The 27,267-nt window shown below is 32.3% G+C and overlaps 1 protein-coding gene across 5 annotated transcripts; it reads right to left on the reverse strand.

Moving 5' to 3' along the window:
• Window positions 1–392: 392 nt before the first annotated feature.
• LOC124355201 (leptin receptor gene-related protein-like) lies at window positions 393–27,267 on the reverse strand. 5 transcript variants are annotated; one of them, XM_046806214.1, is made up of 4 exons: window positions 27,145–27,267; window positions 4,611–4,685; window positions 3,829–4,024; window positions 393–1,129 (listed from the first exon to the last, which is right to left on the reverse strand). In XM_046806214.1, the coding sequence occupies exons 2-4, from the start codon at window positions 4,649–4,651 to the stop codon at window positions 1,016–1,018; spliced, it is 351 nt and encodes a 116-aa protein (XP_046662170.1). In that variant the 5' UTR covers window positions 4,652–4,685; window positions 27,145–27,267; the 3' UTR covers window positions 393–1,015. The 5 variants fall into 5 exon arrangements, with proteins under 5 accessions (XP_046662170.1, XP_046662167.1, XP_046662168.1 ...); XM_046806211.1 differs by lacking the exon at window positions 27,145–27,267 and adding an exon at window positions 22,066–22,121; XM_046806212.1 differs by lacking the exon at window positions 27,145–27,267 and adding an exon at window positions 21,807–21,850.

Consider the following 27,267-nt stretch of genomic DNA (forward strand, 5'->3'; position numbering starts at 1 on the left):
GTTACAACTTTTTATACTGATCAGAACAAAATTTTAATTCAAAGTGAGACTAACAAAAATTATTCTAATGATATTGATAATGCGATAACATGTATTTATCAAATAAAATTTCACACGCCAAAGTACTATACAAACTTTATCTTCAAGTTTAGCGTCTTTATGATTGGTTTTCATTACTACACTAATGTAGTATGGAGAGATCAGAAATTTTGTTTATACATATTTGTAATGTTATTGTTTAAATTAGTAAACAAGAGTTATTAATGTTGAAAACTATACTAATTGGCTGTTGCCTCCTGGACTATTTAACACATCTCTGCTGGGTTTTTAAATGCTTAAATTTGTATTGCGTCACCAAGAAAATTACAGATGGATATGTAAACAAACACCAATTCTGTAAAGGGAATTTTTAATTCTTAATATACACAAATGAATTTAAACTTAACTAAGATCCTTACTTACAGAAAAAATAAAGTCTTACAGCTTGTTAATACTACAAATTAACATTTGTTGTGTAAAAACTAAAGTAATCCCTTAATACGAATAAATAAATATTTTAATAAGTAGCAAATAACAAATACCTTTAAAATAAATTAAACAATTGTCAAAAGTGTCATAGATAGTTACTTAATAAGAGACTCAGCTTCCAAACTCAAAACCTCTTTTATGTCTTTGGGACTAATTTTTATATGACTGAATAATGTGCTTGGGGATCATTGCACAATCTACGCGACTACGTCATTTCCATCATCACTATTATTCACTTTATTCTATACACTTTCACCATAATTACTCACCGTCAATATATTCACATTATTCTGTACAGTGTCGCCATTTCCGACAGGGCACAACAAGAGACACCACTACATAAAAGTTCATAAAAAAGACTAAAATTAAACCTTATACTAAATTACCGATAAAATTTAACACATTAAGTGATGAATAAAAACATAACGAAGGTGTATTTAATAGTCGTAAGACTAGATGCAGATACGATCACAGGAATGCTAGAGTATCACCACATGCTGTAGTCACTGTCTTCTTGGTAAAGTGTGACGAAGAAACCGATGTACGTGAGGTAGACGATTATGTTACCTGCAAGAGTCAGGTAGCAAGCACTCCACTGGATCTACAACATATTACTATCGTTAGCGTGATAACGAGTTATAAATGAACTAACAGGTCATAATCCACACCTTTTGTCAATATGATGAAACCAGACTATTTAAAAATGTCCTTTAACTGAGGTTCGCTAGGTTTAACATTCAATCAGTCTATGTATATAAAAAAATAATACCAACAATTATTTCATAATTTTGCCATAAGTAAATCATTAGACATTTCCTTCTTAATCATAATGTTTCTTCCTTGCCCTCAATCACTGAAGTTATATTTGAATGACTACAAGTTGCATTGAGCAGACTTTATTATTAGGCAAGTTAAGACTTGTTTTATAAAATGTTTCCAAACAACAAAAATTGAGACACGACTTTTTCACTCTCTCATAGAAGAAGAGTGTGGTCATATTGAGATTAAATGAATAAATGAATTTTATTTCCCATAAATAATTACATAAATACATGCATGAAAAAGGCGAGAAAAATATACTGGCCACTTTAACCAGTAATGTGGCCAGTTGTAAAAATAAAGAATATAGTTTTAAACATGTGAATCAGAGTCTAGCATTATAATAACTTTACTTAGTATTTCGCCAACCGCAACATCTGAGGGTTTCAAAAAGAAAAAAAAAATATATATATATATATAAGTGAAAATAAATAGTAGGTATAAATGATTTTTTAAATAATAGAAAGAGAAAAAGTAACTAAAATGACCAAATTATGCATAATAGGCACACACACATGCATGTACATATACATCCACACATATACTTACGCATACATACATACATATACTCGCACATACATATTATACTTTATATTGTGAAAATGAACACTATATTTAACTAATACATTGTTAAAATATTCTACATCCTGCTGAGAAGAAAGCCAAGTGATTGTTTGCTTACAAAAAATATTGAGGTTTTTCGTACTCTTGAATTGTAATGGTAGTTTATTAAAATATTTGGGTCCCAAATAATGAAAGGAATGTCGGAAAATAGCTTTATTAACTTTAGGCAGTTTGAAACAATTATTTACACAACTTCTAGTACTATGTGGGTGGTTAGGCATAATATTTTCTCTATTTCCGCTTCTAATAAAAAACAATCTCAAGACTTTAAAAATGAATAAGTGCTGAATGGGTAGAATTTTTAAATGTTGGTATAATGGAAAGGAATGTGTTATTTTAGACTTTTTTAAGATTATACGTAAGAAGTAATTTTGAGTCATTCTTAACTTGCCAATTAAAGTTTTGTATGTTCCACCCCAACATGGCAAGGCGTATTGTAATCTTGAATTAATAAGGGCAAAATATAGTGTTCTTAATAATTGTTCGTTACAAAAATTTCTCAAAAAGTAAAATTTTCTTATCTGTGATCGTAATTTGGAGTGTAAATCTAGAATGTGTGGCTCAAACGTAAGTTTTTCATCAAATAGAATTCCCAAGTATTTAATAGTTTTTACTTGCTCTAATGATTGACATGTACATAGTTGGAAATTGCAGCTTGAGGAATGAAATATCAATCAATGGGTAGGGTATTTCAAAACCGAAAAAATCAAAAGTAACAAATTTAGTCTTATTCACATTAACTTGCATTCTATTAGTGAGACACCATTTCCTGTGTAGTAAAAGATCAAAATTTATTAAATCACTTAATACAATAAGGTTTTTTTCTGCATAAAAAAGAGCTATATCATCTGCAAAAGCGTTAATGTGTCCATGGAAGTTAAGGTTTAATAAATCATTAATAAAAATTAGAAATAGGGTGGCTGATATCACTGATCCTTGAGGTACTCCATTTTGGACAATTAGTTGGTTGCTAAAGGTGGTATTTATTTTTACTTGTTGTTTCCTTCCTATGATAAAGCTTTTAAACCAGTTTAGAGCCACTCCTCTGGTTAAATTAAATTATTAAATAATTAAATTACCATCGCTTGTTTTCTCGTTAAATATTTCACACAACTTAAATATTGTATGTTCACCTCATGAAATGTATTCGAACCTGCTTACAAATTATAGTAACTCATGAAATAAGAGAATTATGAAGGAACAAAATCCCAATGCAAAAGAAGAGTAAGATAGAGTAGAATAGAATATATATTTATTGCGTTGACAATATATATTACATTGTATGGCAATAGTCAATAATACCAATTTTTTACAGTATTTATCTTAAAAACTAAATCCATTTACTCGACTTTCCATACTGCTGCATGCAGGCTCACATTCATACACATACAAAGAAACAAAATTCAAAATTCGTGGGATCAACCTTCAGGATTACAACACCACCCCAAATATCAATCCCAAGTGTGCTCCATTGGAGATACACTCCAATAACTGCAATTACAATAATTATTATCTACTTATCGCAGTCACAACCCACTTAGGTTGCCCACAGAATTACTCAACACAGTCTTAACATGAATAATTTACCTTAATCTTTCAGAGCTTTTTCAAATTTTTTTCTTATAATCCTGTAATCCTGCCTTTCAATGGGATTTGGATGCTTGAAAATCTTGGTGAATTTGACCTGTATTTTTCTTGACTCAATTCGATCACATTTTGACATCATTGTAATTCTCAAAGAATGTACAAATATGTATTGTCTATTTTATTTGAAAACCTTAAAACTCCCTTCTACAACTAGGTAGAGACTAACTACTCCTGAATCATTTGCTCTTGAACTAAATAGAAGATACTCACAACGGGGACAACAGCTGGGGCACGAGCTAGTACAATGGGCAAAGCGAAGGATGATACTACAAAGCCCATTGTCAGAAAGATGGCCAGCTCGATGCTAGAGTTGGAAGAACCCGTGTGTTCGGTGTAGCGACGGGCCAGTATAGTTGGCATTGGCGCCAGCACATAGAAGACCACCACAAAGAATGGCCACCAAACTCTGCATGGACAAAAAAAACAGTCACTAAAATTACATTTAAGGCTTAGAAAAGGTTGTTGCCCTCTGTTACTGAAAACTTTTGCCCTAAAAACTGAAAAAGTTACAGGTTTCATTCCTGGACAGATCAATAGAAATGTTCTAAATGGGTTTGCATCATAAACGTTCAGTATAATCAATGCCACAGGTGTAAAATGAACTGTCTTAAAAACATACAAAAGTCACCACAGTAGAGAAGAATGAGTCGTTTCATGCTGATAATAACTTTTCCCGGTCAACTTGTCTTTTTGGCCCTCATAATTCTACGACCAAAATGAGGGCATACAAGTGTTTGATATTTAACATTGTCTTTATGGGGTAAAATTTAAGGTTGTTTCATTACAGCTGGCTCTTAAGTCATCTAAAATTAATGGAAAGCCTGGAAAATCCTGAGCCAAGCTATTGAGAGATGTGAGCATAAAATATTTGGCTTTCATTGCTACAAATACAAAAAAAGAAAAAAAAATATAAATATGGCCCTTGTATTACATTAACGAACTACACTTAGTTATCTATGTTAACTAAATTAACACACTTAGGAAGAACTCACTTTTCGGCAGGCAGAGCACAAGCCAGAATGACTAGTGTCATGCCGATTGAGCCTGTGAATGCTAACGTCACCAACCTGCAACAAATACACAATTTCTCAATTACAAATAATATTTAACATAAATTATGATATCACTTTGTCCAAGATTAAAAAGTTATTTAACAATTCGATAATATAATAAAAGTTTTGTAGAAATAATACAATAAATATTAATACATTTTGATCAGTTTAACTTTACACAGCATAAGAATTAGGCAATTGGAACATAACCTGTAGCTTGAGGACAGATGCAATATCATGCCAAACAATTACAGTAGCTGCAATCTACATGAACAAGGGATACAAATGCTCACATCTGAGTCATGCCGAATCTGAGAAATAACTGTTTAAACAAAATACAAGCCACCCATGACTCATATGTAACAATTCACTCCATTGTAATAATTACAAACTTTACTTAGGTTTGGTAAAATCTTATAAGGTTATCAACTGAAAGCAAGGACGTAGCCAGCAAGAGGGTTAAAGGGATCCGGACCCCCCCAAATTTTCAATTGTTTCAATTGCTTTTATAGTAAACGATAATTATTATTAAAATAATTTAGTATTACTGACATATTTTGCTGAAAGATCGTTCTCAACATAGAAACGAGTCAAGAACTTTTTAAGGAACAATATGGAGCCTTACTTTCTGTCCACTAAGGGAAAATACCAGTTGTCTTGATGCCCCACAAAATTCTTTCCTGGCTACATTATTAACTGAAAGTGAACTATGAGTCATTAGTGAACCATGCCACAGTTAACATATCAAATAGAAGTATTCAACTAGTTTATCGCCTGTTCCCCAAATATAAAAACATGACCAAATTTAAATATTTTATGTTGCATATTGCAATTCTTCAACAATACCTATGTGCTACAAACTATATATTTATGAACTATTAAGCATACATTTTGTACACTATGTTTTATTAATTAGAATCACCTTTTGCAAAATTGATTTCCGTTTGATTAAATCTAATATTTTAGATAATTAATTTCTTGCTAAGAAAGAATTTTTTGTTGAATTACATTATAGAGGCTAAATTTTCCAAGTAAACCCATAATAAAAAAATTGAATGCATAAAAAATACACATCCAATATTTAAGGAAACAAGAATATGTGCATTACGAAAATGTGAAAACATTCTAATATCTACAAAAAGGTATCGTGATTTACTAATTCAAGATTTTTCTAACCTAACATTCCATCTTGAATTTACAAAATTAGAACTACATGATGAAACCTGGAAATGTGGAACGTAAATACGACAACTATGATATTGTTGGATTGAGGACATGAACAAAATTCTAATTTCTCAATAGAACATGCTGTGTATGAATGCAATCTTTGTCCAACATTTACTGAACACTGTTGTTAAATCTCAAAATGATTCATCTACAGAATATAACAATGAAGTACAAGATTCACTAATCCACGTATCTGATTTTTTTTTAACGGGAAAAGTTTTATAACTGAATGATGGACAATGGTTATAACAGATATTCACTGCAATATACCATTAAACTGCATCACAATCAACTAATCCAAATGCTATTGAATCATTTCTGCAAAAACTAGACAACCAACCTCCACCCATCTTCCCATATGAGAAATTCACTTTTCAACATATCCTCCAGGTTGACACTCTACGAGCTATAAACAGGATTAAAAGTAATGCCACCGGAACTGATGAAATATCTATTAAGATGCTGAAAAAGATCCTTTATGCCGTGCTTCCTGTAGTGACTGTTTATATAACATCTTTAACCACTGGAGTTTTTCCTGAACATTGGAAGTCTGCCCTTATCCGCCCAACAAATAAAATTTCTTCTCCCACTGAAGCAAAAGATTTCAGGCCAATCAGCATTCTCCCTGCTCTTTCAAAGGGTTTGGAAAGAATAGTGCACTGTCAAATTTCAATATTTCTAAAAGAAAATAATATTTTGAATAAGTTTCAATCAGGATTTCGATCAAATCATAGCACTGAAACGGCGCTTCTCAGTGTTACTGATGACATTCGCCAAGCGATGGATAGAAGTCAGTGCACTATTATGGCATTGTTTGATTTCTCCAAGGCATTTGACTGTGTTATATTCGGTTTGTTGTTAAGAAAGCTGCGTGCTTTAGGATTTTCCGAGGTTAGTATTACCTGGATTAAATCTTATCTCTCGAATCGGCGGCAGTGTGTAAGTGTGGCTGACAAAGTATCTGACTACAGGATTCTCACTGGTGGTGTGCCGCAAGGTTCAATACTGGGACCTCTTTTATTTTTACTCTACGTAACTGATATTTGTACAGTACTTACATCCACTAGATATCACATGTACGCTGACGATTTACAAATTTACGCCCACTATGGGGTCCGTGATATACAAACGACAATACGCAACATAAACTTTGACATTCAAAAACTTGTGGAATGGACAACGAAACACGGACTGAAGCTTAACAATAACAAAACCCAAACGATTATCATCTCTCACTCACGACTAAAGAACTATATAGACACAAATAATATGCCCAAAATTACTGTAAACAACGTTTCTCTTCCGTACTGTGACAAAGTGAACAATTTGGGTCTAACTATGAACATAACTCTTGGATGGTGTGATGCTGTTGTGGGCATCTGTAAGAAGGTGTTTGCTTCAGTTCACTCACTAAAGAGGATGCAGCACTTCTTGCCAGAACTTGTGAAACTTTTACTGGTAAAAACATTGATTTTTCCTCATTTTTCATATTGTAATTCTATAATCAATGATAAGACTGTGGATCTGGCTAACAAATTGCAGCGATGCCAAAATTACTGTTTACGTTTTGTATTTGATCTAAGATGTGACAACCATATAACGCATATCTATATTCAAAATTCCATTCTAAAATTGGCCAATACAAGATCATTAACCCTTCAACACGTTTTGCCGTACTAGGTACGTCATGACACTTTTACTTGAGATCGCGTTTTGCCGTACTGAGTACGTCATGGAGTAGTCGGTTATTTTTGTAGCTGTAACAGACGACTATCGAATGTTTTCAATGAAAAATGTATACCAATCGAAAGGAGAAGATTCAAACTTTCGATTAATTGAGTCGATATCTCGAAAAATCGATCTTTAGAAAAAATATCTGAGAAATCAGCTGCATTCAAGACGACGTCATTGCCGTGCAGCCCGATCGTTTGTCAGCTTACGTTTGTTGTTGTTTACAGTCATTGTTAGTGTGATGGTTATGTTCAACTGACATATTTTTGTGTGTTTTACGTTCCTTTGTTTAGTTATTATTATTAGTTTTACAAGCTAACTATATTGTTTTAAAGAAGGAAATCCCGTTTTGACAGGAACAATTTGTTGTGTTTTATAAACATGAGTTGGGGATGGTTTGTAGGTTAGCTAGCTTTTAGGGAAATTAACCTAAAGTAGGTTAATTTTGTTTAATTTGGCTAATTTTAAACACTAAAAACATAGAAGTATAATAAAATAATTATAAACTTGGGTAATTTGCTTATATTATTTATAAAACACAAAATCTCTAAAAAAACACCAGAAAAATCAACGCAGGAGGGAGTATGACCATGAAAAAAAAATAACGCGTTGAAGGGTTAAAAATTCTTATTTTGGTGTATTCTAGTCTTAACTCTGGAGAGCCTATATATCTGGCTGACAAATTCAAATTGATCTCTGAAACAAGCGCAAGAATGGCGTCATCAATTCTTCTTATTCCCCGCCATCGAACCTCAACTTACAACAAATCATTTGTCGTTACTGCTTGTCGAGCATGGAATTCCCTTCCTAACCATATTAAGTCAGTAGGGAGTCATACCGGTTTGCAGCCTTACTGAAAGCTAAATTGCTAGAAACGATGTCAGCGATGGGTTAGTTGGGGTAGGTTTTGGAGGACGGATAGGGTGCTAGTGAATGTGTGTATGAATTTATTGCATGACTGTATGTGTACTAAATTCTTAAAGATACCTTTATTATATAATTTTGTTTTATTTTAAATGTAGTAGTTTTATTTGACTTAAGTTCTATACTATTATATTAGGGTTAATTGTAAGACAGGGCCTTATGGCCCTAAATTCGCCCTTTTGTATATATAATACAAATGAAGTCATTTGAATTTGAATGGACATCATTGTCAGCTTGCTGCAATACTTAATGCTATACCTAACACATGCCTCAGTAACTAATATGGAACTATTATAATAGTATGCTACTGTAATCTGTAATAGTGAACACGTTAAATGAAGCATTAGATTAGTTATCGACTTTTTTTGGTGCTACTCAGTATATTTGAGTGTGAACTATTCAGCTGACATAAACACCAAAAACACAAAAAATAACTATATAAAGACAATTGTACAGAAATTCAGTTTTCTACCTGATAATATTACCTGTTTCGTTCAAAAATATTGGTACATTTGACAACTAAGAAATCCATTTATAACAATTTTGTTGTACAATATTTAAAACTCACAACACTTAACCTAGAAATGCATACGAACTTCACAGGAACACCATATGAAGAGTAATAAATGCTGATAAGAATTATACCAGTTAACATACCTGATAAGATAAGGTCAATTGAGTACTGAATACAGGCAGAACGAATCCAGACATCTCTATTCCAATTCATTTTTTTCTAAATTTGGATGTGATGTTATTTTTAACATCAACACAACAAACTGTTTCATAAAGGAAATTTAACTTTTCATCTATCTCGAAAAATTCTCTAAATACATATCTCTAAATTGCAAACATTGGTAACATTACTTACTATCAGTGAAAGTGAGAAACTACAAAATTGACCTTCACAGCAACAATGACATTCAATCTACTACTTTATATATTTAAAATGTATCTGAAATTAGTTCAAGAATACAATATTCTATAAAGCGAGCAGTCAAGTCTTAAAGATACTAGTACTAACAGAAGTAAAAGTAATTACCATTATTCCTGGTGATATCAAGAATTTGTTATTGTTGGATTGACAATAATCCCAACTGAAATATACCATAATCCAAATCTAATAAAAAAAAAAAAAACAAGAATAAAATATTTTTCCTAAATATGTTTGTTTAACTCTTTTCATGTTTTATTTTGTTTGTCATGCCCTAAATATGAAATCAGGCATGTATACTTTTATGAGCATCTAAAACAAACTAAACATTAACTTAAGAAGTACTGAAGTACTTATATGCTACAGTGCAATTCAATTTTCCTTTAAAAATCAAGTGGCAACTTTATTTAAAGTTTGTTGTTGAGGATGGAAGGATTGTAAAGGAAACAGGGGTTTTTCAAACAAAGAACTGATCCTTCAGACCCTGAATCTGTAAACAAATCAAAGATCTTGAGAGCTTACATCTTCTCAATGTTAACTAAACAATTAACCATTTAACTTTTTTGCATAAATGTAAGGTTGAAAACCTTATGCATGTAGGGTTAACTCTAAAAACTTCTTTTCATAGCACGAAAGCCGGTGAATTTTGTTTTCTGAAACTAAATCATAGCTTAAAAAAATTTGCGTATCATCATCGTGAAAGAAGCCTCCTCAAAAATAGTATTGAACGTAAAAAACTTAATTAAAAAACCTGATCGGTACATAATTTAAGAGCATCCAAAATATATGTAAAAGTTTCTGAAATAGACAAGAGAAAAAAATCTGAAATTAGGCATAAAGAAAGTAAAATTACTTTCTTTATGCCTAAAGATGGCAAAGTGGATAAATATGCAAACCCTTCTCTGTAGCACAAAAATCGGTAAAGGTACTTGATTCGTAACTGGAAATGAGTTGGCTGTTGTACAGTTATCTGAACAGGGTGACCAGTTTTGTTCTGAAGCTAGTCTTTTGCTCAGGAAAATTCTTCCTACATAGCCGAATTTGACAATAGAGGAGAAAAAGGCTGTCGATCCTTTGTATAAGTGACTTGGTCAAAATCTTACCAGTTGATAAAGGCAACGCTACTGTTGTACTTGATTCAGTAGTATGTAAAGAAAAGATAACAGAAACTTTAAATAGTGGCAAATATAGAGTTTTAAATACAGACCCAACTGATTCCTTTGAATGTAAGGTAGCAAACAGCTTACCATAGCAAAAAGCATTTTTTAAGATAAATTAAGATCTCAACTAACTCCTCGCCATTCAAAAATCCCCCATATGAATGGCCTTCCCAAAATCCACAAACAGCATCTCTCTCTCCCGCCTATAGTTAGTTCTTGTGATTCTCCTTGCAAGGAATTGTCTAGCCTTTTTACAAATGGCGTTAATGCACCAAGTTTTTTGGACATTTTAATGGCATTGGTAGGAAAATCAACTCATATAAAAAATTAGCTAGGAATTTTGTGGAGAAGTCAAAATCCATAAATCAACTGAAATTGAGAAGCTAGCATGTTTTGACATTGAAAGTCTATTCACAAATGTACCAATTCCAGAAACTCTTGAAATCATTGAATCACATCTTACTGTTGCATCTAACTCAATGCAATTATTTTCGAGTTAGAGGGTAAAAATTACTGTTGTGGTGAGGGGATGGCAATGGATTCTCCACTGTCTTCTATTTTAGCCAATATTTTGTGCTAAAACATTTTTCTAAAAATTTATTTTTGTGGTGGAATTTGAGAAGGAAGCCCTTGGCTTTAGCTCCGTTCAAACCGAAGATTTGGTGGAGGTATGTGGATGATACCTTTGTTGTTTTCCTCATGGAAACACTAAATTAAATGAGTTTTTTGAATCACATTACTAGTATTTCCTCTTCCATCCACATCACAATGGAAGTGGAAGTTCAAAACAAGCTTTTTTTATGTGTGTATATTAAGAGATAGGGATGTCCTTAAGACTAAGGTTTTTCGAAAGAAAACACACAAAGGAATAGCCTTCTTGTTATTTTATAGAGCAAAGAGCTGGGATAAAGTTGGATTAAAAGAGGATTAAGAAAGTTGAATCGGATCTTAGACGCAATGGATACCCTCAATCAAGTGCAAAAGAACCAGAAGATTGTTCCCTGAGTTAGTAAATCAAAATAGAGATAAATTTGTGTTTACATCAATTATGTGCCAGGATTATTGGAGAAAATTAGAAGAGTAGGTAGAAAGTACAACACTAAAACCTCATTTAAAACACACAATACTTTTAGACATAGTCTTGTGAAAGTAAGACCAAAAACTAGCACACAGGATTCCAAGACTGTTTTTACAATATAAAATGTAGTTACAATAGAGAATATATTAGCAAGACAAAAAGACCATTATAAATATGAATAAAATAACACAATAATACACACGAGAAAGGAGCTAACAGAAAAGTAAAACATTGCACACCATTGTTGTCTGAAGACCATCGTATGAATTTGGATGAAGCCAACATAATACATCGGAAATCTCATTTATTTCAAACAAAATTAATCAAAGCTTCGTACATTAATTTGGACAACAAACTGATCAGTCAATCATCAATCGAAATCAGGCCGCTTTGGTTACCAATTTTGGAAAATTAACTAACAAGAAATCTGAAATATCAGACAGATTAGAGATTTATACAGATTTATACCTATAACAAACCAATGCGGAGTCTCAGTATGGTTTTAAGAAGTTCATCAAGAATGAACCAATAACAAAAAAGACCCACATCTGTTTTCTCCTTTTTTTTGGCCGCCATATTGTTTCTTCCATGACGATCGTCATTTACTATTGGCCTCCGGCCAGTTCTATGGGGTAGGTCGGTAAGTGCAGACCTATGTGTAGGAAAAATAGATGAATAATTGTTATTATCGCAATAATAAATAGTAAAAGGAAATTAAGTCTAAAAAATCATGATTGGGTTCCATTATCTACGGCGAATCCCCCTCAAATTCAATTAACAAGCATTCTTCCAATGTAAGGTTTGTAATAACAGTTACCTATGTTCTATAATTAAGTTATAATGATTAGTGTATTTGTTATTATTAAGTGCATATTTTAGAATCCGTCTACATGGATTTCACACACAACATAGTTGTGATTCCTGACTTATACGTGTCATAATGCTCTGGTATAATTTGTTTATTTTAACCTAGATTGTAGTTATATGTTAGGTTATGTAAGTTGGAGCTAAACTAAACATCCTAGCTTTTGCAGATGATGTTGTCATATTTGCAGAAAATGTAGATGATTTGAGGTCACTAACTAGACTATTTATGAGTGAGGCAGAGAAAGTGGGGTTGAAGACGAATGATGCAAAAACTAAATATATCCACTTTAGAAGGAATCAAAATCAAAGAGGAGGACCCCTACAAATTGATGGGCATGTTTTCGAACAAGTGGAGAACTTTAAGTACCTTGGGGTCACAATATCAAATAAAAACACAGATGAACCAGAGATACAAAATAGGATCAACTCAGCAAATAGATGTGTATATGCATGCAATAGGATACTTTCAACCAAATCTCTCTCTCACAAAACTAAAACTAGAATATACAAAACAATTATATGTCCAGTGCTTTTGTACGGATCCGAAACGTGGAGGCTAAATAAGAAGGATGAGAAAAAGCTTCTAGTTTTCGAGAATAGAATTTTACGTAAAATTTATGGGCCATCATATGAACAAGGGGTATGGAGAAGAAAACATAATAGAGAAATCAGGGAGCTCTACAATAGTACGGATGTAATAGGAGAAATAAAGTGCAGAAGACTCCGTTGGGCAGGCCATGTTTTGAGAAGAGAAGAGGAATGCAAACTGAGGAGGGTAATGTACGGTAACCCAGAAGGAAGACGACCCCGTGGGAGACCGAAAGTGAGATGGTGGAACCAGGTGAAGGCTGATATGGAGAAGGTGGGCGCTTCAGAGGAAGATGCAGAGGACCGTTCAAGATGGAGGAGCTTTGTTGGTGCGGCTAAATATCACCTCCGATATAAATGGCCCTGGGAGTAGAGTAGTAGTAGTAGTAGTAGTAGTAGTAGTAGTAGATTGTAGTTATATGTTAGGTTAGCTATTCACTTGAGCAAGAGATCAGATTGCAGATCTCGAAATGTAGTATTACTGCTGTTTTGTATCACTGACCAATGGCAAATGTCTGGAAAATCCTGTTTCCTTCACATGATCACATCAATTTATTTACTACCATAATTTTATCAATAATGGTTTGACAAGAAATGGTTCAAATAAATTATTGTATAAAAAACTGTTTTTGGAAATATATAATATGCACAATAAAACAACTTAAGAATATAAACAAATTAAGTGATCAACTTACTCTAAAACAACCCTCAACATTTTTCCACAGAAACGAAGAATTTGAAAAAATGTATGTTACTGAAATATTTACTGTAGCATGGAAACATAACTTCACTGTTACTTTTTATATTAAAAAATGCTGATTTTGAAATTAAATATAATGCCAATTTAGTTTATAACAAAATTATACATTTTAAAACTAGAAACTCTGTAGGACATAGTAGACAACATAATCAATTTAGTTTCTGAGGTATACTTTCGAAAGCATCATAAACCAGGTTTCAAACTTTAGAATAAATTTAAAAATTGCATAATATTCCAAAAATGTAAAATAAACATTTAGTAATGATTTTTTGGAATGAAGTATGAAACATTTGTAGAGATGTAGCTTTTACAGAATTTTTTTATTTCAACAAACTTTTAAACTGCTCCACTCTCTGTCAGAGTGTTAAGAATAACTATATTGCTGTCAGTATACCCAGATGTTGGCACTCAAGAGAGTATAACAATAGTCAGCTACCTGTACAACATGCTTTTAATTCTTGTAATGCCAGATGGTCGTAAGTGTATCAAGAACAACTGCGTAGGTCAAGCATACCATTAAAGATATATTGATATTAGCATTGAACAGGAATATAACAATAGTTAACAGACTATCTGTGCTACATGTTATTCAACTTTTTTCTGGTGATAATGAAAAAATAATGAGTTAATCACTAAGATCTTTAAGTCTCTTAACAAGGAGTACAAAAAGGTGTGAGCTAATGAAGCAGCAAGCCTTTATTTTATCACATTTATTAAGTGTTGTTTAAAATGTACAACTATTTGCACATATCTAAGTTTTGAATAAATATTCATACTAAAAGTGCGATAATTTTTTTAGTTCCAATAAATTTTAAGAGATCCAAAATAATTTTAGAATATGAGGAATATCTAAAACAAAGGAAATTACTACTTTAGGTTTTAGATTACAAAAACCATCTGAACTATGTAATACCTGTTACAGTACAATTCTTTTTTTATAGCAAAAGTTTTCGATTATGACTTATAATTAATACCTAATATTTATGGCATTTTAAGTAAAAATCTTAAAATTAATAAGTTATAATTATTAATGAGTTCACAGAATTTTGAGCAGAATCCTAAGGCCATATCTTGCAACCCCCGTGAGACCAGATGATATTACTTTTTTTATTGTTAACTAAGTATAGAGTATAATTTCACTACAATATTGATGAAATACACAGTGGTACATCATAAAATGAAAATTATATGTATTTTTACAATTTATTGAAGTCCTTTAAGTTGTACAAATGTAACACCTGTAACTATGAGATTGCCATATGATTTATATCCATCACCCCATTAAATAATACAGTAAAACCTTTGCTTAGTTAAGTGGTCAGGAAGTTTCCAAGTTTGTGTTCTTACTCCAGAAAAATGTAAAAACTTCTTGCTTGTATACTCTTAAAAGCGTATGAAATCCTATTATTCTTACAAATCATCCATCTTCAAATAACAAACTTTAAACATGGTGAACTAGCAAAGGTGTTTTTAGTATCTTCACAAGCCATATTTAAAAATTACTAAAAATATATCATTCATAGTTATAATTTTTGTAACCATTTAGGCACACTTCTTATGGATAGAGTGAAAAAGATGTGTTATTGGACTAAAATTCAAGTTTAGCCCTTTGAAACAATTGTTTTAAAATGTATGTAAAATTTACTAATATATATATAATTTATTATATATATACACACACACAAAAGATAGCAAAAACTTATATTCATAAGAATTACAAATACAACATATGTATTTTACTTAATAAAAGTAATTTTCAAAATTAGTAAAAGCCTACCAATTTACCAAAAGACAATTTTTTTTTTCAAAATTTAAAACGTCAATTATTATTGTCATCATTATTACTTATTCATTGCAATTTAGAAAAATTTGGTTGGTATGGTGGGTTTACCGAAAATTCATATATTTATTTTCACTGCTGAATCAAAAGTTTGATTTTTTAGTAAAAAAATTACAATAAATTTAATTCTTTTTAAATTTTCAAATATATTGAACACATAATAACAAGTTAGCTACATATATTATAGTAATAACAAATTTTATAAATAAAAATGAATCATTAAATGTGTTGGTAAGCGCTAATCTCAAGAACAGTTGGACCAAATCAGTTAATTCTTTTTGTAAAATGTCCATTGAAATCCGAGGAAGGTTTTTAAGAAAAGTTACCTGGAATATTTTGAAATTCAGAAAATATGTAGTTTTTACGTTTCATAATCCAAATTAAACTGACACTAAACAGCTGTTCACACCTTCAGTTTTATGTCGACAAATTGGCCAAACATCTGTTTACATATTTAAATTTTGATCATATATTAAGTAAACAGTGCTTGGTCAGTAGTGTAATGCAGATAGTAAATAAAAAGTGAATATCAAAATCTTACTCCAGATCGCGCCAGTGATGAATTTAAATCATCAAATTCATTTTATATATTATTTAAACACTATTATAAAACCAACCTTAAATAATAAAGTCATGAATGTTTTCTTATATGTTACTTTAAACTGGTGGGCTTTCTTGACATGTGATATGGCATTTTAACAGAGGCTTATGGGAAAACCGAGAAATTAATACTAACATGCCTCAACGTAAAAAAAAAAACTGTTATTTTGGAATGTTGCGTAACCTTAACCCTCTAAGTGGCAAGCGACGTCTGAGACGTTCTATTTACGCCGCCGTGACGTGGCAAGCGACATCTTAGAAGTCGCTTCACATTGCCGCTTATTGCTAGGCAACCGATAACTATTTTTACACCTAGTTTGCACAGTTGCGTTCACCACTAAATTTAAAATACATTTCATATAGTATCATTAACATCACGATGAAATAATCCATGGTACTAACTGAAATAATCCGGTACTTTGGGATTATACCGACTACACCCAGACATGAATCGTTATTTGACATTTTGCTTCTACTGATACTAGATTAGCGTAAAACAATATTTCGTCAATATAAAACAGGAATTGTCTTATCGAAAATCCCTCCCCATCCTCAGACAGAGGTCAAAGTTGAGCGGTGTAGTAGATAACGTGATTGCAGAGTCGCGTCGCTTTGTTGTACTTCCGTGTTTTACCTCTACATTTCTCCAAACACAAAAATTCAACAAAAACAAACATTACCAAACTAAAACTAAACTCTTTATTGAAAAAACACTCAAAACTTGTTTTTATTCTTGATCACATTCCGCCACCCAAAATGGTGCTGCCCCGCGCTGATGTCAACGAAAGAAAAACATCCATCGAGATAGTACCTATCAGTAAAATATCAAATTCTAGAGGGGCTGATCAGAAATATAAATTGAATTGTAATGGAAAGGCAATTATGTACCGTGCAAATCATGTGATGCCGCGCGGCCTGCCGTAATCAGGATTCTCGAGAAAGATAAGAAAACAGAGACAACAATACCGATTACAAAACCTGGAAATGCTTGTAAGTTTTTAAATTTGTAATTAAAGAGTTGTTTTTTTGTTCTATCATGTTTGTTTCTATAAATTTATATTTTTGTGTTCTTCATACTGGTGTGGTCGGTATAATCCCAAAGTACTAATAATCCTAAGTTTTCTCCCGCGGTCTGTTTTTTTTTACTGAGGGAAAGGGAGGAAAAGGCAAGCAACTTCTAGCGATTCTGACTAAAAAAAGTGTTTTTTCTAGATTCAGTTTTTCCCATATAACTTTTACAGTGTTGTAAATAGAAAAAATATTATTGAAGGTTTTTTGTTTAGAATTAAATTGTGAATCAAGGTTGCATTTAACATAATCTCCTAGGAATGATATTTTTAAAGTTACAGAACGTAAAATAAAAAGTTTGGTGGAGAAAAAAAAACGTTTTTTTGAACATTTGTGTGGATATCATAAAAAAAGGTTAAGGTATGTAAAAAATAACTATATTATGTTATTCTGTAGTTTATTACGAAAAAATTGATATATAACAAGCATTGTTCATATTAGAATTTGCATTTTATTTTTAAACTATAAGATAGTCCTGCTTGACTCTGAAAAATAGCCCGCCATTCCAGCAACATATTACCGCCACTTAGAGGGTTAATAAGGATTTCTCCCTTATACCGAAGGTACATAGGAAATGGGTAGGACTTCTCCCTAGGCCGTAATAGGCTTCTCAGTCCGACTTATGTGTATATTTTCTTCATCAGGACAAAAAGGCAAACCCGTGTTTATTTGGAAATATTTGTGACGGAAAGTATATTACAAAGCCCATAGTTGATGATTTTGACCAAAGTAGATTTCCAAGAACTGCATAATCGAACTTTATAGTATTTTGATCTAGGCAATACGGCAAGCTAAATTGTGACATAGTAAGTGAATTGAAACGATCTGCAGTAGGTACTTTTCAATCGAAGTAGGGTTCTTGGCCTAGGTATACTTTTTTTCTTCAACAGGACAAGGCAAACTCTAATATGGTACTGGAAATATCTTAGACCTGAAATATGTGATAAAGTCTAGAAGTAGTACTACTAAGTAATATAAGGACTTCGGTTCTAAAGATTGCGTGCGAAGCCGCGGGTAACAGCTAGTATGGTATACATTTACATTGTTTGACAGTAAATGAGCTCTAAACTTTTATATTTACAAACATTTATACACTAAATTTACAATCTATACAACTGATGTGACACAAAAATTTAAACAAACATTAGTCTATCAGATTATAACGTTGTGGTAGTCGTGTCTTTTGTCAAAATAAAAATACACTAATCTATGCCGTACAATAAAACCCATCTTCCGAAAGACACAACAGCAGAAAACAGATGACTAGATTGTAGGCGAAGAGGTGTAGAACCCATTGGTAACATCAAAATTGGCATACTATAATAAATATTTTTGTCATTGGTGTTATGATTGATTTAGTTTCTTTACCAAAGTTTATAGTTTATTATAAAGTTGTTTGTTTATGTAAACCTCCAAGTATCTTTATCAATATTGCACCATTTCTGAGTGCAATGGTAAATATATTACACCATAAGCTGTATTCAAACACAAAGTAATACAATATTAAAAAATCTTGTTCAAAAGACTTACAGCGAACGGAGGAACACAATCAAATACTTACCATGTGTTTTTAGCCGGTTCTAGATTTAATAGTGTATTCTTCTTTAGTACACTGATTAATTAATTATTAATTACACTTATTAATTATTTTATTAAACCTAAACATTAAGTATTTTTCTTTAATGTTGGTGTCAGCTGTAATACTTCTGTCATGATACTTTAATTTTGAAGTAAAATAATATTACTTTGTCTTTCTGGAATATGAACAAAAAAAAATCGCCAGAAGCAGATTCAAAATGACATTAGCAAGAAAAAATATTGAATTTAAGAACCATCAAGTTAGAGAGGAAATCAGAGGTGAAAACCTAGAAACAATAATTGACAAAAAACTCATTTTGGATTAGACAAGTCATGAAAATTACAAAAAAAAGCCCTCATCGCGGATAATCTGTAAAAAGAATGCAGTGAGAACAAAGTGCTAGCTCCAGGATTCCAAGATATATTACGGATGTATACCCAAGATAGTGAAACCAAACATCACAAACGGGCTAGCAAATTAACATGCAACAACAGCAGAAAGTTACTAGAGTGAGTGAAAAGACAAATATGTGTAGTCGTTTGTTCCAAGAGCAATGAGACCTTGCCTGACAGCTTCCATGGTGGTCCTATTGGACCTTTCATGTTTACCCATAGCGGTGGAAAGAGCTGTTCGGGAAATGTTACTCAGAATGATGAAATCAGGCTTTATTGAGAGAAATACAGTCAGTGAGCGCAATCGATACTAGGACACTACTTTCTGAATTTGGTTGCTGCCGTTATGATTACTAAGTATAACGTTGAATAAACTACCATGTAGAATTGGGAACCAACAAAAGATAGGAGGAGAATATACCTTTAAATGGTATTGAAGACCAATTATGGCAATGGAGCAGGAAAACAGTGAATTATCACTAATTACTTTTCTGACAAAGGTGCATCTTGGAGTGACAAAACAACAAATCTCCCCTTTCATAGCTTCAGAGGAGCTTTGAGCGCTGAATTCACAGGAGCTGGGTAAATAAAGAAGCTGACAAAATAGTTAGTAAAGGAATTTCCACATATTCAACAGAACTTATTTATTATTACAGTTCTATTTTAATTAAAAATTGAACTAAGTAATCAAGAATTTTGAAATATCTCATGGCATTATTGAGGTTATTAAACATCAACTGTTCTAAGTCTATTTTCATTCAGACATACTTGACTGGTTAAGACTTCTCAGAACCTTTATCAATAGTAGGGGAGCCCACGGTGCTAAATTGGGATTTACTCGAGCGTCATAGAGACCTATTGGGTTGCGAAGCTTAGATGATTACAAAAAAAATTTCATATAATATAAACCTTTTCATCGGTGGGGGAAGCGGCTATAAATTTTTAAAAATTGTGAAAAAAACTGTTGCATGGACATACTCAAGCGCGTCAGATATCAATATCACCTACTGTATGTCCTGCGTGTTTTTAAAACTTACGTATGTTAATCTGATCGTTTTCATGATGGGGGTGGTTATAACTAAGGGTTAAAAAAAAAAAAAAAAAAAAAATTGTAATCGAGCGTGTCAGATTTTCTGAGGGGATGTTGAGTGAATGTAAAGAAAGCTCTTTTATAATAATCTGACGATTTAAAGGTGTCGCAAACGCGCGACCATTAATAGAATACGTGCAAAAAAATCGCCATTTTGAAATACTCAAGCGTGTCAGATTAAGATATATATGGTTTATCTTTATGTCTTCGACGTACTGTCTCATAATCTGACAATGAAAAAAATTTATATTAAACTAACAAAATAAGTAAAAACGTTAGAAATACGTTGTAAACAATATCACGCCACGAACGAGTCTGTGTGATCAGCTGTCATGGCGTCATGGCAACCAAAACCAGAGTGGAAACGGTGTAAGAGAGTAATAGATAGAGGAAGAGCGAGAGAGAAATAGAGACGCGGAGAGGGGAGTATAGGCATCATGTAACAGCACGTATTAAACTTCATTGATAATTTTTTGTAACTTCGGCTTTTAAAATCCTCAGATTATATATTTTTTGTAATCCTTAAATGATTCTCTTCAAAATAAAAAAAAAATAACCACGCTCGAGAATCTCAAGATGACGTTTTTTTTCACAACTTTGAAACCCTTCCCCTTCTTTACGTCACTCTCAAATTGTCAGATTAGTGGAATGTACACGTTTTAGCATGTAACTAACTCACCTTACCTTAATATGACGCGCTCGAAAATTTCAGATGATCAATTTTTTTTACTAATCTGATCCTTTATCCTTGCTCGGTGGCCATATATATAGGGCTCATAGTTGGTAAAGGTTCTTAACCGGGTACAAGGTATCCTTGTAACCCTGTATACTAATCTGTCGCGCTTCAGTAAATCCCGAAACCCCCCCCCTGGCTCCCCTACTACAAAGAAAACAGCTTATTTTTATTTAAAAATATTGTTGAAGTGGAATTTTTGCCATTAAAAAATACGCACCATCCACAAACAATAATTGGAAATTACTTAAACATAATACTCTGGATGCATTGATTTGATACAATGCTATGTGTAATTATTTATTTATACAGGAAAAGAAGAAAAAGTGTACACGCACACACACACATTTGTTGTTTAAAATCTCATTCATCTTTCAACTGACAAATAGTACTTTGTGAGCAAGCCATTGTTGATTGAAGACCTATACGCACAAAAAGGCTGGAAAACCCACCACCTCGAGTCTACAACGCACAATCAGCAGATTTTAGCACTATATAAACTTTTAACTTGGACTATGGAACATTCACTGTTAGTTTTATATTTTTAATAATAGAAGGTGGTACTTACGCTTTTAGGAGAACGAAGAACAAGCACATGAAACAAAGAGAAATCAGTTAAAAAGGTGGTTTTAGATTACAACACAACTAGTAACAGATTTAAAATTTAAGGATAAGAAATAGTATCAGCACTTGGTTTGTTTAATGTTCATAACACGTTGAGAAAATATTAGTATAGACTCTGTTTTATGGCATCACCTTCTTTTGCACAGGTATTTTTTAAATTAAATAGTTACTTTATAGGTGCACATTTACAAATATTAACTTACCTCCAATTCCTACATTGAGGGTTGGGTGTTGAAGTTCTCATATAACCCAAAACTATGCTTTTTCATCTTATAACAAATCCTCTCCCCTAGATAATGGTTGATGTAGGCTATTTATGTTCTAAAGTTAATAGGGAGGTGGGAATTAAGGGACATATGGGATAATTCTTCAGTCATTTTAGGTGACTTTTTTACAGCTCCCCGAGATGATTCAACTGTTTATATGTTTGCTGTGAGCAGATCAAGAAAATGTGATTCACTGTGAAATATTCATAAACCTTCAGTACTACTTGGAAATATGATTTCCATAAATTAGGCACTAATGCTGTTAACCCTTTCAGTGCCAGACATTTTTTTGGAATGTTAGTCAATAATGCCAAGGATATTTTTACAAGCAATATTCATAAGTCCCTGCCATTTCTAGCAATTTCCATATACTTATTATAAAATGTCATAACTGTGTTATTTATTTGGATAATATTATAATGTGTTTTGTTGTTTTGTACAAAAACGTGTATATTAACACTAAATATACTAAAAAATGTCTGACACTACATGAAAACCGAAAGATAACAACATTAAAACCTTAAAAATGATATTTCTCATTTGATTTTCAGGTTTAGCACTCAAAGTGCCCTCAAGTAATTCTAACACTTGGTACTTTGGGATTATACCGACCACACCCAGACATGAATCGTTATTTGACATTTTGCTTCTACTGATTACTAGATTAGCGTAGAACAATATTTCGTCAATATAAAACAGGAATTGTCTTATCGCAAACCCCTCCCCATCCTCAGACAGAGGTCAAAGTCGAGCGGTCTAGTAGATAACGTGATTGCAGAGTCTCGCCGCCCGTTCAGCTGGTTCATCGCTTTGTTGTACTTCCGTGTTTTACCTCTACATTTCTCCAAACACAAAAATTCAACAAAAACAAACATTACCAAACTAAAACTAAACTCTTTATTGAAAAAACACTCAAAACTTGTTTTTATTCTTGATCACATTCCGCCACCCAAAATGCGAGTGCCTCCGGCAGCACCGAAGGTGCTGCCGAAGCCCGCGCTGATGTCAAGGAAAGAAAAACATCCCTCGAGATAGTACCTATCAGTAAAATATCAAATTCTAGAGGGGCTGATCAGAAATATAAATTGAATTGTAATGGAAAGGCAATTATGTACAGTGCAAATCATGTGATGCCGCGCGGCCTGCCGTAATCGGGATTCTCGAGAAAGATAAGATAACAGAGACAACAATACCGATTACAAAACCTGGAAATGCTTGTAAGTTTGTAATTTTGCAATTAAAGAGTTGTTTTTTCGTTCTATCATGTTTGTTTCTATAAATTTATATTTTTGTATTCATACTGGTGTGGTCGGTATAATCCCAAAGTACCTAACATTTAATAAAGTCAAGCACATAAAAAAAAACATTTTATTTTAAACATGTCCACTAATTTTTGTACAAAAATATAACATGTAACGGTACTTTGGGATTATACCGACCACAACCGTATGAAGAACACAAAAATATAAATTTATAGAAACAAACATGATAGAACGAAAAAACAACTCTTTAATTACAAAATTACAAGCATTTCCAGGTGTTGTGATCGGTATTGTTGTCGCTGTTATCTTATCTTTCTCGAGAATCCCGATTACGGCAGGCCGCGCGGCATCACATGATTATTTAAGTTTTTTGCACGGTACATAATTGCCTTTCCATTAGAATTTAATTTATATTTCTGTTCAGCCCCTCTAGAATTTGATATTTTACTGATAGGTACTATCTCGAGGGATGTTTTTCTTTCATTGACATCAGCGCGGGGCAGCACCAAAGGTGCTGCCCCGCGTGCTGATGGTCGGAGGCACTCGCATTTTGGGTGGCGGAGTGTGATCAAGAATAAAAACAAGGTTTTTTTCAATAAAGAGTTTAGTTTTTGTTTGGTAATGTTTGTTTTTGTTGAATTTTTGTATTTGGAGAAATGTACGGGTAAAACACGGAAGTACAAAGCGACGCAACAGCTGAACGGGCGGCGAGACTCTGCAATCATGTTATCTACTAGTCCGCTCGACTTTGACCTCTGTCTGAGGATGGGGAGGGGTTTGCGATAAGACAATTCCTGTTTTATATTGACGAAATATTGTTCTACGCTAATCTAGTAATCAGTAGAAGCAAAATGTCAAATAACGATTCATGTCTGGGTGTGGTCGGTATATTCCCAAAGTACCCACGTAATTTATATGTAAAAATATAATGTATTTTATTCTTAAAAATGTCAAGTACCTGGATGAAAGGGTTGCACTGTTATGAAAGGGTTATATTTTATGGGTATTTTGGTTTCAACCAGAGGCCACTATTTTTTGGAAGAGTTCTTCTTATTGGGGACCTAAAAAATTGACTTTTCTCTGAAAATTACAGTCATCATGATAATCGGTTCTTATTTTTTTCCTTCAAAAAGGACATAATGTCGACGAGAAGGAGGTCACTCTTTCCCTATTTACTACTTGTTATTACATGATATAAGTAGGTTTATATTACGTTAACTTAAATATATTACTAATAGTACTAAAGTTAATCTTTATGAATGTTCAAATGATCTGACAATGAATTTGGATATTATCTAGAGGGATGTTTTTGTTTATGCCAGAAGTATGGGGTGGAAGGCCCCTCCAATGCCTGGACTGATGACCAGTAGCATTTTCGATCAATACCTTCAAGTCCTAACCTCAGATCACGTCCAAATCGTCCATCTTTTCTGTCAGATCACGTTAGATGATTTGCCACGTAATCTGACGTCAAGAAAGTACAGATCGGAAATCCCATTGGCTATCAGGGTGGGCTTCAAAGGCCCTGCACTTTTGGCGAAAAAAGAAAACATTACTCGAGTTATTAGCTCTCAGACTATGTGAATGAAAGCTCGTTAACTTTTTATATTTACAATATGTACGTATGTATTTACCCACTTAGATAGTCTAATAACAAATAGTAGATGGGGACAGAGGACCCTCATCTTGCCTTTGAGAAAAAACAAGAACCAATAAACATAATGAAAATTATCATAGTAAGTCAAATAAAGTCTGTTGATCAGACAAAAGTAACAACTAAAGTTAACATGTCTTTCAATAGATTAGTGCCTCAGCTGGTATCCACATAATATAAATATGGTAGAATACAAAATGACCTCTGTTCTATACGATTTGGGAACATGTCAAACCTTTGTGACAAAATAATATTGAACATGATTTATCATGCGAACATTGCCTTACACATTAACTTTGTGTGTTTACGTATTTGTATGTATGGAGAAACAACAAAGAATAATTTGGATAAAATAACTTTTTAATCATGTTTCAAAGATTTAAAATACTTTTATTGTTTATGGCCATTACATTAATGAAACAGTTTTATTTTATGACAAGCAAACTAGAGCTATAGAGCAACAGATGCATGCCTATAATAAAAGAGGGCTCAGGGAGTTAAAAGTTCACTGCCAAACCAACAAAATTTCTATAAAAAACATAATTATTATATAGAAAACTATTTCTTTACATGTTTACCAATAGCAATAAAATAGGAAAAGGGGAATAAGACATTTAAAATATTAATGAAAGACCACTTATAATTAATTTAGCTCCGTATTTAATAGACAAGTATTTACAGAAATAATTCAGTAATAGAAATGATTTAGGTCATATATATTTTTTTTTTTTTCCTTGGGGCGGCCTACTGCCATGCACTTAAGCCTCAAGGGCTTTTTGCGCACCCCGGAAACACCATGAGGCCTACCAGTCTACAACTTCAGCAGTTCAACGAACCGCCGAAGACAACCTATTAGTTTGTTACAAACTTTAAGGAGACTATATTTTTGTAAGAATGTACGAGGAGCATTTCAAAACAAGTAAATATTTTTCAAAAATAATTTATACACTTGAAATACCATATCTTACTCTACTATTCTACATAATTCCCATTAATATTAAGGCACTTATTGTATCGTAAGACCTATTTTTGTATTCCATTGTCAAGGAAGGTTTCCGGTTAATTAGATAACCATTGTATCACAGTCATGAATACAATTTCTGATAATTTAAACGTTTGGACACAATTTCTTCAAGAACACTTCTTGAGACAGCAGGAAACTCTTCAGATAAGGTGGCATAAATTAAAATACTTTTCAAATACGCCCTGTAAGTTGAACAAATAAAGATAATTTTATTTGATTTGAAAAGTAACCAAGATAACATTGAAAGACTTTAGTTACTTGGATCTAATGTGTTTGCTTTTAACTATGTTTTTTGATTAATTAAATAAAACTTTTACTCTGACCTATGATAATTGTTTGTTTGATCATTACAGTTCCTTTATTGTTTGGTTATGTAATTGTCTAGATTAAATTAATCCTTTTAAATCCAATCATGTGACTTTTATTTAGAATTTTAGACATGTTTATAGATCCATTATTCTATATATGAAATTGTATCAATTATTATACTAAGTGATATAAAAACTAGGTTTACTTTATCACACTCTGATATCATATAGAACAATATACAATATGGTATGGCACAAAATCTAGGGTTAATCTTCTGAGTTATAATTTATCCTATTAGAAAATAATACAGGCCTGAATTGAGAACTAATCAATTTGTTCATAAAATTATTTCTAATAAAAGTATTGTTTAACAATCTGTTCCCAATGATTTATTTCTGATCAATTGATAAACAAAGTTGAATATCTTTGTCAATAACAATAGACCTAGTTTTAAATTGTGTTTAGAATAATACTCAATGTGCTTTAGGGAAACTTTAAAATTTAAAAACGTGTTGAACCATAAAATAAGATTTATATTTGTAATCAAAGTAGCCTATTAACAAAATATATTTATATAATTCAAATGTAAAAATTGTATGAACAATTAAATTTAAAGTCTGGTAAAATACTGAAACCAAATTTAACAACTTATATTTAAAATTAGAATTATTAAAATGTTATTTAAAATTCTCCAAAGCATATATAAAATGATTGTGACTATTACTCAATTAATTTACAGAAATTTTCCACAAAATATCAAACCTTACCTTTCATACCCGCCATCTTGATGATGAATAATAACATTCAGATTTCAGACAGACGTAAACATATGTTTTATTATAATCAGAGATTGTGTGTTTTTTTAAGACTAACCACTGATCATTAAACCC

The sequence above is a fragment of the Homalodisca vitripennis genome, chromosome 2 (genome assembly GCF_021130785.1).
Source record: "Homalodisca vitripennis isolate AUS2020 chromosome 2, UT_GWSS_2.1, whole genome shotgun sequence".
Classification (NCBI taxonomy): Eukaryota; Metazoa; Arthropoda; class Insecta; order Hemiptera; family Cicadellidae; genus Homalodisca; species Homalodisca vitripennis.